Source organism: Rhinopithecus bieti, unplaced genomic scaffold (assembly GCF_001698545.2).
Source record: "Rhinopithecus bieti isolate Rb0 unplaced genomic scaffold, ASM169854v2 scaffold_22522, whole genome shotgun sequence".
Classification (NCBI taxonomy): domain Eukaryota; kingdom Metazoa; phylum Chordata; class Mammalia; order Primates; family Cercopithecidae; genus Rhinopithecus; species Rhinopithecus bieti.
In genome coordinates this window covers 1,744,223-1,759,632 of record NW_016811454.1, presented here as the reverse complement: position 1 = coordinate 1,759,632, position 15,410 = coordinate 1,744,223, and the positions used below count along the sequence as shown (strand labels likewise).

Here is a 15,410-nt window from a genome sequence, read left to right as displayed (position 1 = left end):
TAATAGAAACGAGTGGACATCCTGGCTGTAGAGCCCCTGCCACATTTGCCCAACCCACGTGATCTCTATGCCAATCTCTCTTTCTCTACAGTGGGTGTGTTGCTTGCAAGAGAAGACCTTGGGCACTTTTAGCTGAAGAGAATTTTAAACTCAGGGAGTGTTTCTTCAGAACTTTCTTTTTTTAAACTGCCAACTTATGGGGAATATGAACCTGGCTCTAAGTGGCAGCTCCCCAGAGCTGTGGCGGCTGTGTCACTGGAGTTAATTCTGTCCCTGGGTTCAGCAGGCAGAGAGTCCTGTTCTCCATGATTAATGAGTTCCACTTGGTTTCTTCAAAGAGTGCCTGTGCTGTGCCTTGTTGTTATATATTTATGTTTTCTACTAAAAAATTTATGTAAAAAATATCCCTTAAGGTCAGTATGCAGTATTGTGCTGCAGACTAAACTATTCCAGCAGCCAGAGGTAAACCTACACGCCAAGAAAAAGTCTCAAATTTGAGAGGCCTTGGACCCCAGGCCCCTACTCTGGCTCTGAGAGGAGCAGACCTTGTGGACTTCCTTCTGAAGAAGTTCGGGACTGCAATACCCAAAGGAAAGGCACTAGGCAGTGAGGTGGTTTTCTAGTGGGGTGTTTATAGGCATAGGCAAAGCTACTAGCCCCCACAGGGGCCAGTAGCAAGGAATGGTGGGTGGAGGAGAAGCCCAGAGACCTGTAGTCCAAACACCATTTCTAGCAAAAGCACTGCCCTCATTTCTATGGTGTGCAAAGAGAAAAGGATCATAATAAAGTGGCTTTGACTTTGAACATAACGGAGTGTCTGTGGCTATATAGATCCTGTGTGGGCTTTCTCTGACCTTGCCAAAAATCCAGGGCCATTGCCTCCTGGGCATGAGGCATGAGTATTTAACTCAGGAAGGAAAGCAGCATGAGTTGAGATCTCGATGAACTAGAGTACATCTCTCTCTCTCTGACACACACACACACACACACACACACACACTGCCTTGTTTTGTCTTCTGTGTGTACTTGTGCAAAATTAAATCCTTTAAATATCATGAACATTCCCAAAAACAAAGGCTGTGCTCCAGAATTGGAATGATAGTATACTATGCCATGGCTTTCAGCAATACCAGTTTCTTTTCCCAGCAGCAGGACTCACTAACAGGATGCCTGGACTGGACTTCCCCGCAACTTATTAAAGAGCAGCCAGCTCCAGTAATGATGGGTGTGCAGAAAGCCTTGAGCAGGGGTAGCCTTGACCAAAGTCTCATTCTCCAAAGCCTGCTAGTTATTGAAGCTTCATTTAAGCACAAAGAACCTTTTTGTCTCTTTGTGTTTTCTTACTGCCACCCAGGGCCTGCTAGAACAGGAATGAGGATTTCAGGGGCTGGTGTAGGCTTCCCCATGGCTTCTCTAGGGCAGTCCCACAGCTGTCATTGAGAGTGAGATGGTAGTTATTAGGACCTAGATGGAGCCTACACGGATGTGTCAAAGGAGCCCCAGAGATACCTCATTCGCCTTGGCCAGCTGTGGTCCAAGAGTGTGAGCCCCATATTAGTGTTTACAGGGGCCCTGGGCCCACAAGCCCATCACTGCTTTCTGGCTCTGACCCTCCTGATGTGGCCATGGTCTCCACCTCTTTCTGTGTGGAGGAGCTAGCTGGTCACCGCTCATCTGCCTTTCTGCCAGGTGCAGTTTGTCTCCAACCTCCCAACTCCCCTTTCTGCACCTTCCCCCTCTCTTGGTGACCCCTTTTCTTCTCTGGCATCCTTACACTTTCTCTACCCCTTCGTCCATCAATGCCTTCTTCAGAAAAGCATGGGTCAGATTCCTTCACACAGATGCCGCATGGCTACTTCCGCCAATAATTGCATTTTTACAGGGGACCACACCTGAAGCCAAAGGAATTAGTCTCTTAGTAATTACAGTCCTTGGCCACCAGCAAGCTACTGGGGGAAATCATCTCTTGAATGGGCAGAGAGAGGTACGTTTTTGGTAGCTGTAAAATGATATCACAGAGTCATTGATTCTCATTCATTCTTGTGTTCAGAAGAAGAGCCCATCTTTTAAGTATAGTGAATTCTCTTAGTGACATACAGATGTACAGTTTCTTTTCAAGGACCTACAAAATAAGAGGGGCTATCTTTAAGAAGACATTCTTTACATTGGAAGTGGATACAGTTTTGATTCTTCAACTCCGTTTTCTCACTTGTCCAAGGTTGTACCAAACCACTCCATCTGAGTGACACAGTGATGTTTCTAAGATGCACACCTCAAATATTGGAACTAGAGGAGGGGGAAAATTTCAAAGCCCACTGGAAAAATCTCCCTAAAATATAAAGATATATGACTTTTTCCCCTAGCATATCAGGAAAAAATAAGACTACAGAAGAGGGGAAAAAAACAACAGGTTTTCCCTGAAATGCTGTTTTTGCCACCCTCATGCCCTAAGAGAAGGTAGCCAACAAAAGAAATGAAAAGAGCCAATTGCTTGTTCACATATCTGTTTACAACAATGGAGAATAGCTGATTTTTCAAAGACTTGGGGTTAAAAAAGAGGTTCTAGAATTTTCTTTCATCAGCTTTGCTGTGGTTTTCCAGTCCGCACAATTGTGAAGCCTGTCTTTATAGCCAAACATGTCTCTGGCTGCATTTTTCTTCTTTTCATGCCATTGTTGGGGCTCATTGGAGACATTCTGGCCTCAGCTACTCATCCGCCTCCACACTTGAAAGTATTACTAGGTCATTTCACAGTCTTCTTGTTTGCAGTCAGTATTTCCAATTCTTTTTAGTGTTTCCTTCTAGTTATTCAACTAAAAATAATAGAAATGAATGGCTAAATTCAAGATCAAACTCTTCCAGTAATCTCATACCAAGCGCCCTCCTTTTTTTTCCACACTTGAACCATTTGAAAAATTCCAAAAAACAATTTTTTCCATGACCTTGCCTAGATTTGGCTGTAGCCCAAGAGATAAAAACGCATGATAAAGGCTCTTCTGATGGTGCTTCTAAACCCAAGCCAAACCCAGCAAGGAATGAATGGCTCTCAAGTAGCCCGACTTCTTAACGGAGGAGATTTGGCAAAGTTTATATCAACACCTGAACATTTGGCTCCTTATTGCAACTTGGATGAACAAACTGAATTGGGAAATTAAGTGTAGTGGGGAAGGGGAACCTTCAGCCAATATTAAATATTAAACTGAATTAAACTGAATTTTGAAGTGCCAAGAAGAATCTCCTTAGTCCTTTGTTATTTATCTTTTACTGAGGTCTCAGTGTTGTATTTCCTGCTGGGATTTAAAGAGAATGGCTTAGAGAAATTTCTGGAGGCTACTCCCATCTGAAAAATCCAGAGATTTAACTGGCCCATGGGGTTCAGAAACTTGGAATCAAGTTCAACAAAGGCACTAAGTGGCCAAGAGCTTATCCCGAATAAATCACAGCCCCCAAACAAGGTGTTGAAAATCTATGGCTTACTCTCAGTTCTGCTGCTGATTTATTCAATGACTTATTGCACTTCTCTACCCTCCCTCCTCAATTTCATCTCTAAAGTCAAAGTGATGACCCCTGGGACCTGTGAACATGAATGATTTCAGTGGCTTCCTGTGTGTAAGCGGCTCTTCAATCCTTGCCTTCAAGGCTGGTAGAAGTGTGATGGGTTAAGTGGCTGTACTAAGACTGGCTTTCCATGAGGTTTTCTCAGCCCAACCTCAGTTAACATGGAGGCTTAAAACCATGGGCACAATTTACCCAATTTGTCAGTTCCTCAGTTACCAATTAGTAGGACTGAGTCCTGAGCCAAATAGCAAGTATTGAACACATGGAACCTCATGGGTTCTCTTGACCTGTCCTTTTTGTGGTCTTCTCTTTCTGTGCACACCTTAAAACAAATGGTTTCGGGGAGTGGCCACTCCCAGGAGAGGACAGAGTTAGGGTGAAGAATGGGGCAGTGAGCATCGTGAGGCAATGGAGCCCTTTTGTTCAGAATTTGCCTTGTCTCCCTCAACCATCACCCTCTTCAAAGAGCCCTCATCAGAAAGGCCCTCATACCTTTCTCATTTCCTTCCTGTAAAAACAAGGGAATTCTAGAGCAGAGGAGAGCATCAGTGTTTACTTTACAGAGGAGCAAATGGAGACCCATGGAGGTCAATGACTGGTCAAGGCTCTGACACCTGAGGCAGAACCAGATGGGAGGTAGGCATTCCACCCCCAGTCTAGGGCCTTCCACATCCCACACCACTTCCTTCAGTGCAGGGTGATGCTGCCACTGATCAGGCTTCCGAGTGTCTCTGCTGCACACTCCGGATGACAACCCTGTCATCAGCTTCAAGCAGGCCTCTTAATCCACTGCTCAGGGTTGGCATGGAAGGGACTCTTCAAAGAAACGAGCATGTCAGTGACCTGAAATGATCTGTGTACGAGTGTCCCAGGGGCTGTCTTAAATTATTTATCTAAAAGTAACCAGTGCTTTGGGGCAGACTTCTCGCTTTCCTGGCCATATTGTGAAGCTCCTTTACAATGCAGGAAGTAAACAGTGTCAAGGCCAATACACTCACAGTAGAAACAGCGAAGGCTGTGAATTTTCTGTAAGAAACTGCAGAAAAGCAAACTAATGAAGGAATGCTAATCCCAAATAATCTTAACTTAGAAGAAGGAAGAAAATGAGAGAGACAGGAAAGATAAAAAGTGCGTGTGTGTGTGTGTGTGTGTGTGTGTGTGTCACAGAGACAGTGAGAGAGAATGGAAAGGGCCATGAGAGAAGGCCTTCTTATTTGAGGACAAAATCATGCTCAGTAGGAATTTCCAGGCAGCAGGTTGGAGTGTCTTGGGGGTGTGTCTCCCGAGCAGCATGTGTGGTCTTACACTACCAGGCAGTGTTCCAGGGAGAAGCTTATTTCATTAGAAGAGGTTGGGTTTGTGACTCGGTATGGCTGTTCACCTTTTGTGCCATAGTGTTGCAATTTATTGACAAGCACACTAGAGAATATTTGATTCTTCTAGGGTGGAGGGTGTTTCTGGAATAGTCCTGTGGGTGTTTTAATAACTAGTCACCCTGGTCTCTCATTCCAAAAAATCAGGACAACAGATGAGTGAGACCTTGAATCATGCTTCACCGTGTACCTACTCTGTCTCTTAATGATGCGAGAAGGGACACTGACCAAAACAAGGTGACTTTTTGGCCTGAGACTGATCTCCATATGAAAATGACCAAAGTTTTGTGAAGTTGGGTTGTATTTGTTTTTAAGCAGTAGACACTGTGCCCACTTGATTACTCAAGCTCTGTAAAACCCCTTCCAGTCATTCATTTGGAGTTGGCCTCTTTCTCTCACTATACTGTCTGCAACAGCTGGGGAAGGGGATAGGTGTTAGGGATTGGGAGGGCAGAGATCTGACTCTCACATAGATATATGCAAGGTGGGAGATTTGTGGCAAAGCAAGGCGATCTCTTTGAATTCCTTGATGAGCCTGATATGAATGAATGCAAGCCAAAAGACAAGAGATTGGGTGCCATGTTTGAAAGCATTTCTATCAATCAGACAGATAAAGGAGAAAGAAATCTCCCAATGCCCAACTTGCAGCAGCCTCAATTCCAAAGTATCCTGCTCGCCACTCCCACATTTTCCTTCCTGGTAGTGGCCCAGGTCCATTTGCCCAATCCCTGCCCTGCACTCCAGCAGCACTTTGGAGTCCTCTCCGCAATGCCTTGCTTTCTTTCATGCTAATTTGGCATGGGTGAGTCTTCACTTCCCAGCCACACTGAAGGGCTTTGATGGTAGACACCTGGTCCCTTACATCTTTATTTTCCAAAGTCCTCAATTTGTCTCCTAGGCATGCAGTAAGCCCTCTTACTAAGTTGGTGTTAGGTTGGTTAGTTGGTTAATGAAAACTGCCCTTTGAAGAACAATGTAATTTAGTTTCCTGCTCTGGGTGATGTCTGTCATGGAAAGCATGAAACCCCAAATTTCAGATCCCCACATCTTCAAGTTCATGAGAAGCCCTTCAAAGCCCTACTCCATCAGAGTAGTGAGCCAGTGAAACAGGCAACCAAAGTGTGTATCCAGCCAACCCGGATCTGAGAGAAGGCAGACTCTTTTATTTTATGAGAAGGAGGCAGTAGGGATATGGTGGTAGTTACAGTGCCCCAGCCACACCCAAAGAACTTGAATGCAGACTGGGGATCTATCCTGGCCCTAATACAATATTTGAGAGTCAGTATTTGTAGTCAGGCTGACCTGAGACTGAATCCACACAGGGGCCTAGAAGGAAACAGGGTCATGGGAGCACAAAGGTTGAAAGCGGAACTTGGGTGGGTGGTAAGATCCCTTCCTGACCTGCGTTCTTCTAGAGGTGTGGCCCATTCCACTCTCCCTAGCCCATCTCACACTCACAAACACACGCACCCACTAAAACAGAATCCTGGAAGTTCCTCTCCAAGTTTTCCCCATTGAAAACAAAATTCTGAGTCCCTGGTTCCTTTCTCCCACTCTCTCCTGATGTCTGCGCTGACTTCGGCAGCTAGGTCCGCCATCCTGCGGCTGCCATTTCCCCTTTCCAGGGAGCTGCTGCCTCTACCCTCTGCCTTGGGCCCCTAGTCCATCATTCTCCCTCCTGCCTCCCACAGGCCAGTAGCTTTACCCCTTGGTTTTCCTGGTGGCCACTTACCTGCCACACCTTGCCTTTTCTTTGCTAGAACTACAGGGACCTGGTGGGAGAACCACATTCCTTCCTGCTAGCCTCCTAAGGAAACAGGCTGCAGTTTACCTACCAGGCTAAACAGAAAAGGAAAGTGGCCGGCAAAGGGCAAAGATGCTTTTGAGAGAGAGAGAAAGCTCTTAATCAAACACAGATATCAAGAATATCAGCAAGGGGACTAGAGAAAATTGCTATCAAAGTAAATGGTTTTTTGTACAAATGTTCCCTTTATTTGTGTTTTCCCCAGTGTGCCGTTCTTTCTTTAAGGCTTGGTGAACAGATGCGTTTTTGAAAATGTTGATTAACTTATCCTTTTTTTGACCCCCTTCCCACTCACTCAAACTCAGGGGAGCAGTGATTATACAAAAAGCCAAGTCAAGCCACTAAAGTGTTCTTCTTCACCTTAAGTAGCCTTTGATTCTCCAGGTGCAGAAATCTCAGCTGCATCTGGGCAATTGATTTCATTGAGTCTTAGAAATGGGCCAGTTCTTAGGAAATCATCTCATCCAGTCCTCAACCTCCAGAGACAAGAGGCTGTGATCTCCTGGGATAAAATGTTCTCAAAATCATTAGCATCCTTTTACCCTTTTTCCTTCAAGATCAATGCCACATTCACCCCTTTCCAGCCAGTGATCTATGGTATCCTAAGACGATTTCTTTGAGGGTGTGAGATGGAGCAAGAGGGCACTCCAGCCTCCAAGAATTCATCACATCCTTGGCAGAAACAAGATCCCTAAAAGCAAGCATAGGATTTGGCCCAGAAGTCACTGGCAGGAGCCCCGTGGTTCTCATCCTAGGCTGATTCACCTATTCTCATCCAGTGTTCTGCCTCTTTTACTGGTGAAGATGTTAAGATATATGAGTGGCCCATCAAACCAATTAATTGTTGGAAATGTGACGGTTTTCTTTCATGTTGGTTTTTTTTTTTTTTTCATATGGAAAAAAATCCCTCTGGGTTGACTTTCACAAGCTCAATTTGATCCCTGTGACAAACACCACCTGCCTCCTGTTGATTCATGTTCACATTTCCCTTCCAAGGAAATAACCTGCTCTGTTGGAGCCTGGAGAAGAATGCAGGGAGTGGGCATTTAGGTGGGGAGGCTGGTGTGGCCTGCAGGTGCCAGTTGCTGTGCTTTAAACACGCCAGGAATGGGCTGGAGTTATGGAGGATTGGTGCCACATGGCATCAATCTTTTCAAGTGGGGTCTTGGCAAGTTGTTTTGTGCATCCCTTACTAGTGACCGAGGGGGATGAGAATGTGCTTTAGCACTCTGGCCAGAAATGAGGACTTCTAAGATGATTAAAACCATGGCCTCCAGGAAAAGACTGAATTTCAAGTGTGACAGTGATGGATCAATGCTCAGTTCAGATCATGGTCAAGTAGATCTTCCCTGAGATGTAGTGCTGATGAGGGAAGATTTCAGGATGATCTAAAGTTCTTTTTCTCCCTCTTGTCTGATACTTCAGCCATTTGAGATTTTGATTTTCTTTTAAGCCTTGATTTTTGGATTTTAATTTAGAGTAGTGACTTCAAGATTGTTTATCTGACTTGGTGGAACAAAACTCTGAAAGGGCCATACACATTCACTGGGGCTGTCTTGAGCTGGCAGCTTGGAAAGGCATAATTAGCTTGTGAGATAGGAAGAAATGGTAAGATGCTGCTGTTTGCCATGCATTTGGTGTTCTCTATTAATGTTTTACCGTTTTAGACAGAAAATTTTCATTGGTTCTGTTTTCTATAAGTTGGACAGCACAGTGCATAGAGAGACCTGTATTATCACCCTCCCAAATTATCATGAAAAAGAAAGAGATAGACAGTGATAATACTGGACAAAATTCATAGTAAATTAACTTAGCCTGGCTAGTCAGATTGGATGCCCATCTTTGATCTATTCTAAACCATGGAGAAGGCCAATAGGAAAAACAGACTTGGGAAGAAGGATGAGAGATATTAGCATAGATATGTGAAGGTCAACAGACATTACGACATGCCTTCCATTTCTGCTCTTAAATTAAAACGTATAATGATGAAACAAGACTTCCTTAAACTACCATATGTTTACATGAAATCCCGAGGATAAAGACTCTGATGCTTTTGTGCCCTCTGAGATGTGTGCCTATGAAGAGGTGCAGCATGCTATATTAAATGGACATCCCAGTAAAGGCAGCTGCTGTTGGGCATAAGATGCCATTGAAGGTGCCTTAAATGAAACCAGTGTTCCAATGAATGCCAGTCATTAAAAAGGCACAGTGGCAGGGGTTGCTTGGCACTGAAGACCCAGAGTTTCTTCTTATTTCTGTGTTACTGGTTGTGGTTGGTGGAAGATACAGGTCATATGAAGGAGAACAATCCAGTAATGTCCATACTGAATGATCTAGAAGTGGAGGTGATTCTCTAGCTGCCTGCCAGAATGGGGAGTCATTCTCATAAAAATTGCCTCCCTGCCTTTTAGCCATGCTGATAGAACTTGTTATTAACTTGTTTTTATTTTCTTTATATTATAGTGGACATCCCAGAAATACATGAGAGAGAAGGATATGAAGACGAAATTGATGGTAAGTATTGTTATGATTTAGCAGGTAATCGTGAAATTCAAGTTTGGTTATAAAGACATCAACAAAAATAATGCCCAGGGTATGGGAGGGCCAAAATTTAGAACTATCAGTCAGAAATATATAAAAGAATCTGGAGAAAAATGAGGGAACCATCAATGAGTCTGCCAGGGTCAACTTTAGAGGTTTACAAAGTGTATTGAGTTCCCTCTGCCTAATCTGAAACAGATCCCCTCTTTCCAGAAACTTGTTACCTGGATGGACTTCAAATCTGAATAAACCCTTTACAAGTGAAAGATCAGCTCCTCTATATGTGTCATTGCCTGAAGCTTTTCACCTTCTCCCAAAAATGGCCTGAGTAAATGAGCATAATGTGAATATTCTCCCAGACCTGCTGTGGTTTCTGGTTCCCTGGCTTGGGGGAAACCTTCTTCACACTATTCAAGATTCCAATTCGGAGCCTGTTGCAGGATTTAAGTTTCTTTTTCACACTGACCATCTCATATCTTTATATTTATTCCAAGCTCTATTTTTTCACTGCAAATACACATACTTCAAGAGGCTGGAGGGCTGCTGAGCAAATATGTAGATGTAATTTCTTCCCTCAACTCATAATAGCACAGGTCTCTCTCTGGGCTTCTCTGCATGCCAGAGTTGATCTCCAACAGACTCAACAGCAAGATTCCACTTAAAGAATAACTGTAGACTAAGATTTATGCATTTAAGAAGAACAGTTTATAGAGCAGCTGCTTTTAACCTGCCCTTAATCAGAAACTTCATGCGTAGTTATAGAAACTGGAGCGACTCACCCAAACAGCACCTTGTTAACTGACTGCAGACTCTCCCTGCAAACCCAGTCCAGCACTCCTTTTATGGGCAAAAGTGCATGACCAACCTACATGGAGAGACTGCAGTGGATCAGGCAGAGGCACACTGGGATGGCGTAGAAAGGGCAATGGGTAAGGAGACAGAAAGCCTGATTTCCATTCCTACTTTAACTGCTTGCTAAGTCCCATGACCTGGAGTGAGTTACCTAGTCACCTAATTTCTTTAAACATCAGTTTCCTCACCTATTAAAATATATATAATATCCTGCCTTCTTCATGGGATTATTAGGAGATTTCAAAAAATGATGCCCAGATGTGGGCATGCCTTAGCCACACTGTAGAAATGTAATTAGATTAGTCTGCTAGGGCTTCCAGAACAGAGTACCACTGACTGGGTGGCTTACAACAGACATATATTTTCTCACAGTTCTAGAGGCTAGAAATTTAAGATCAAGGTGTGGGCAGGGTTGGTTCTTTCTGAGGGCTGTGAGAAAGGATCTATTCTAGCTCTCTCTCCTCGACTTGGAGACCGCCATTTTCCTGTTCATACGAAATTATCTCATGTGTGTCTCAGAATTTCCCCTTTTTCTAAGGATACCACTCTTACGGGATAAAGGCCCACCCTCATGACCTTATTTTAACTTGATAACCTCTGTAAAGGCCTTATCTCCAAATAAGGTGGTGAGGGTTAGGACTTCGACATGAATTTAAGTGGCTGGGAAGGGGATACAGTTCAACCCGTAACAATAAGGCATGATGCCTTATTATTAAAGGAGGTCTGGTGGCTGGGGAAAATCTGCTGCTTATATGGCCAGGAATGCCAAATTAGGAAACTCATCATGTGCAAATAGTCCCAGACTGTCCTTTCATTAGCTTGAGGTTGGAAAGGAGGGATGTAGCGGTCCCCTTGAACACAAAGCCATCCCAGGTGCTGCAGAGCCACCCCAAAGGTGCTGTTAAAATCAGAGCTTACCTAGTGTAAGCCAAATTATTTAAATATTGGATACTTTGTACTTACTGTGTGCCAGACACCAAGCACTTTACAAATATTAGTTCATGTAATCCTCCTAACAACCCAGTTGAGGCAGATTTTACTATTATCCCCATTTGAAAGAGGAGAAAACTGAAGCAAAGAGAGGTTCAATAGTTTGCCCAAAGTTACACAGCTAGGATGTGGTGAGGCTGGACTTTGAACCCAGGCAGACTAATTCCAGAGCCGCTGCTGCTACTGCTATGCTCTGAAGAGCCTCTGGGCTGGGGAGGCTCAGTCACTTCACCCTAACATAGGCGGTGCCTGCAATCTCTTGTGTATTTTATGTATCGCAGATGAATACGAGGTGGACTGGAGCAATTCTTCTGCAACCTCAGGGTCTGGCGCCCCCTCGACTGACAAAGAAAAGAGCTGGCTGTACACATTGGATCCCATCCTCATCACCATCATTGCCATGAGCTCGCTGGGTGTCCTCCTGGGGGCCACCTGTGCAGGCCTCCTGCTCTACTGCACCTGTTCCTACTCGGGCCTGAGCTCCCGAAGCTGCACCACACTGGAGAACTACAACTTTGAGCTCTACGATGGCCTTAAACACAAGGTCAAGATGAACCACCAGAAGTGCTGCTCCGAGGCATGACATCTTGCACCTGAATCCTATCTGATGTTTCATTCCAGCAAGAGGGGCTGGGGAAGATTACATTTTTTTTTTTCCTTTGGAAACTGAATGCCATAATCTCGATCAAACCGATCCAGAATACCGAAGGTATGGACAGGACAGAAAAGCAAGTCACAGGAGGAAGGGAGATGCAGCCACACAGGGGATGATTACCCCCCTAGGACCGCAGTGGCTAAGTCATTGCAGGAACGGGGCCATGTTCTCTGCTGGGACAAAACAGGAGCTCATCTCTTTGGGGGTCACAGTTCTATTTTGTTTGTGAGTTTGTATTATTATTATTATTATTATATTTTATTTCTTTGGTCTGTGAGCAACTCAAAGAGGCAGAAGAGGAGAACGACTTTTCCAGTATAGAAGCGGAGCAGTGATGATTATTCTCCGCTTTCTCTTTCTAATCAACACTTGAAAAGCAAAGTGTCGTTTCAGCCTTTCCATCTTTACAAATAAAACTCAAAAAAGCCGTCCAGCTTATCCTATCCTCTGATTGTCTTATGACTTAAGGGATTTACTGTGGTGTAGGTTCTGCCAGCCAACCCTACAAGCTGCCGTTTCCAGTCCTAGCATTTAAGTAGGATGTTGTTGCCTTCAACTTTCTTTATCCAGGGGAAAATTGCCATTTTAGGGTCAGCATGAACAGCTCTTTCTTGTATGCGATTTAAAACAAACCAGAAAGGAAACTTCACATGTCAAAATCCATAGAAGCGCCCGGATGAGCCTTAAAGTGCTTTGTGAATGAATAGGAGCCATTCGCTAAATCTAGACCCACAGTGTCTGGTGGTGGGGCTTCCCTCGTAGGGCTTCTGGTGGTGGTTTTGCCTTTTCTTTTCCCTCCTCCATGTTCTTCTAAAACATATACATATATACACACACATACACACATTTTTCAGGTCTCTAAGCCCTTGGAAGCAGCATTGCGTGATATTCTCAGAGACAGGGGAAAATAGAGGGAAAAATAGACTGTTGGTATGTTTTTCCCATCAATGAGATATTGTAACTGGTCACCACTGGATGGGAAGGAGAACAGTGGAGAGGGAAAGAGAAGCCCAACCTCTGTGATCCTATGAGGGCCAAGGCTGAGCAGTGTAGACAGAGACCCTTTGAAATGCATTTGTCTCTCGAATAGGCTAGTAAACACTGACTTCTCCTTTGGGTTACAACAACCATTTCAACCTTTCGGGAGAGTCTGAGCTAGGATGTACAAGAACTGATTCTAACAAGAAGTCCGCAAGTACTGTGGACAAGAATGCTAACCACACTGCTTCAACCTTGAGAGACCTAGGTTCTCACACACATACATGCACACATGCATACATGCATGCACACCAATTTATGTGATTTTTTAAGTGCCTTGAAAAAATGAAGAAAAATGTATTTTCCCTCTATGTAAAAATTAGTGAATATCTTACGAATTAAGGCATTCCTCTTTCCCTAATCCCGATGGCTCCATTCCCAAGTACCCCAACTCACCACTGATCCTACTAAAGGAATGAGCCCTGCTACCCAAGTGGTAGTCATAGCCCTAGATGACTCTCAACTACTCTTCAAAGGGAGGCATCAGGAATAGAATGAAACTGTGTGAAGGATAAGATTGTTCGCATCAAGGTCCAAATCTTGATTTCATATTAACGCCTAAGGATTGCCTGTGTGCTGGAAATATATTTGAAATTCAACCAGTATGCCCAGCCTATTGCATATCAATGTCAGACCATTTTTGCTGCTATGGTCACCCACGATTTCATTTGTCTTATACCCAGGTGAAAGGGGAAGGGTGAATGGGACTGGCTGGTTCCTTTAAATGTTAACTTATGGAAATGCTAGTTCAAATGGTAATGTCACAGTGTTTTGTATGCAGAGAGCAAGAGTTCAACCAACAGCTATTTATTCATGTGTGTGTGTCTTTGCGCCTTTGAGTTCTCTGTATCTACTGTGTATGTGAATGGTCATGTGGGACTCAGTGGTGGTGTTGTGACTTTGACCTAGGGCCGAGTGTCACAGCTGATCTTGGCACTCGGCACTCATTGGCACAGTGGTAGTTAGAGGTGAAAAGTAGAGCTGTCAAGCCCAAGGGCTTAGCTTTAGGGCTCCCCGAGTTGGACCCACAGCAGAAGCAAGATTTTAATGAGCCCCTTCCCTCTTCACCCTCCCATGATGCTCAGTGTTCAGAAAGCTGGTAAGTCCTAGGGATTTCCAGAAGTAGCCTGCAGAAGAAGATAAGTTTGGAAGCCTACTCCAGCGGTCCTGATGCTCTCACGCCCAGTGAGCCATTTTACAGTTCTCCAAAGTCTAGCCCTGTCTCAGACCTGCACTTCACCTCTAAGTTATGTACAACTCAACTTGCATCCCTCTAAAAGTCCTATATCCATATTCACCTTTGGGTGATTGGAGGCCCTGAGTGGGTCTTGAATGCTAAACAGAAGCAGAGTACACAGGGCTACATGTAGATACCTCACCAAAGCTGGAGGCTGGTCTGTCGTAAGACAGAAAGACAGCTGGGCCCAATTTTGACTTGGCCAGGGGACACCTTGGTGTGTTTGTTATCTTTATCTGTGGGTAGGCTAGCTGACTCATCTCCTTGAGTCATTCCCTTCGGGCAACCCCACTCCCAGTATTGATCTCCTTTTTGCCTTGTACTAAATGACATATTACCTCCACGCTCTCCCGGACTAGGCGGTCAACAGGGCCACAGGGTTGCTTTCTGTCTTTGGTGGGGCAGGGGAGTTGACAGGGATGAGGGTCCAAGGAATAAGCATGAATGACAAGAAACAAGGGAAAGAGTTAACCTGTCACATAGTAGGTTAACTTTTCTAGGGTTTGCAGTTAAAGGTATTCGACCATTCGCTGGCTGAGCCAGATCACGGGAACTTGAGAGCTTTTACTGTGATTCTTCAATGTAAAAAACAAACAACAATGTCAAACTGTGTTTATATGATTTGTATAAAGCCTTTTTAAGATTACTATTTAAATAAACATTATACCAGAGATATTTTTCTGCATCATTTTTTTTGTTGTTGTTGTTGTTTTAGTTTTTTTTCCTGCCTTGTCTTTGTTGGAGACAAACAGATCTGGGATAAGGGTGACCAAATTATCCCACTTTGCCTGAGACTTTTTCTGGTTTTTAGCACTGAATGTCCTGTTGAAACAGGATAGTTCCCTTGACCCCTTCATGGGACTCATGACAGGTGGCTTGCTTACTCAGCCTGCAGCTATCAACCCCTTGTGGGAGGGGGAGAACACAGAAGAGTAGGTGCAGACACCAGGATGAGCCCTTTTGGGCAACTGGCAGGAGCAGAACTCTATGTGGGCCCGCAGCAGAGTCTAGGGGTTGCCCATGACCCCTGGAACCCCAAAGGGTGTATGTTACAGTGTGCTCTTTTAGCTTTGCCATCCATGGATGCCTTAAGTGTTAAACAGCTCAGTGTAGGGTCACAGTGACAGCCTCTTGCACCCACACTCGGGTCCCTGTCTAGCATCCAGGAGGAATGAGGTTTCACAAACAAATTTGAGGATGGTGAATGTGGAAGATTTTATTGAGTGGTGGAAGTGGCTCTCAGTGGGATGGGGAGCTGGAAAGGGGATAGAGTGGGAAGGTGATCTTCCCCTGGAGTTTGGCCATCCCTGGCTGAACTCTTCTTCGAGGTCCCACTATCAAGCTGTCCCTCTGAAGTCAAGC

The 15,410-nt window shown here is 44.5% G+C and overlaps 1 protein-coding gene across 2 annotated transcripts in view; it reads left to right on the top strand.

Moving 5' to 3' along the window:
- The window catches only part of NRP2 (neuropilin 2), a 115,205-nt gene extending 100,482 nt beyond the window's left edge, over positions 1-14,723 (top strand). For both annotated transcript variants that reach the window (XM_017893925.1, XM_017893924.1), the window contains exons 16-17: positions 9,199-9,249; positions 11,400-14,723. In XM_017893925.1, coding sequence (XP_017749414.1) covers positions 9,199-9,249; positions 11,400-11,701 — 353 coding nt within the window. In that variant the 3' untranslated portion in view covers positions 11,702-14,723. The remainder of the gene's footprint in view (positions 1-9,198; positions 9,250-11,399) is intronic.
- Positions 14,724-15,410: the final 687 nt, after the last annotated feature.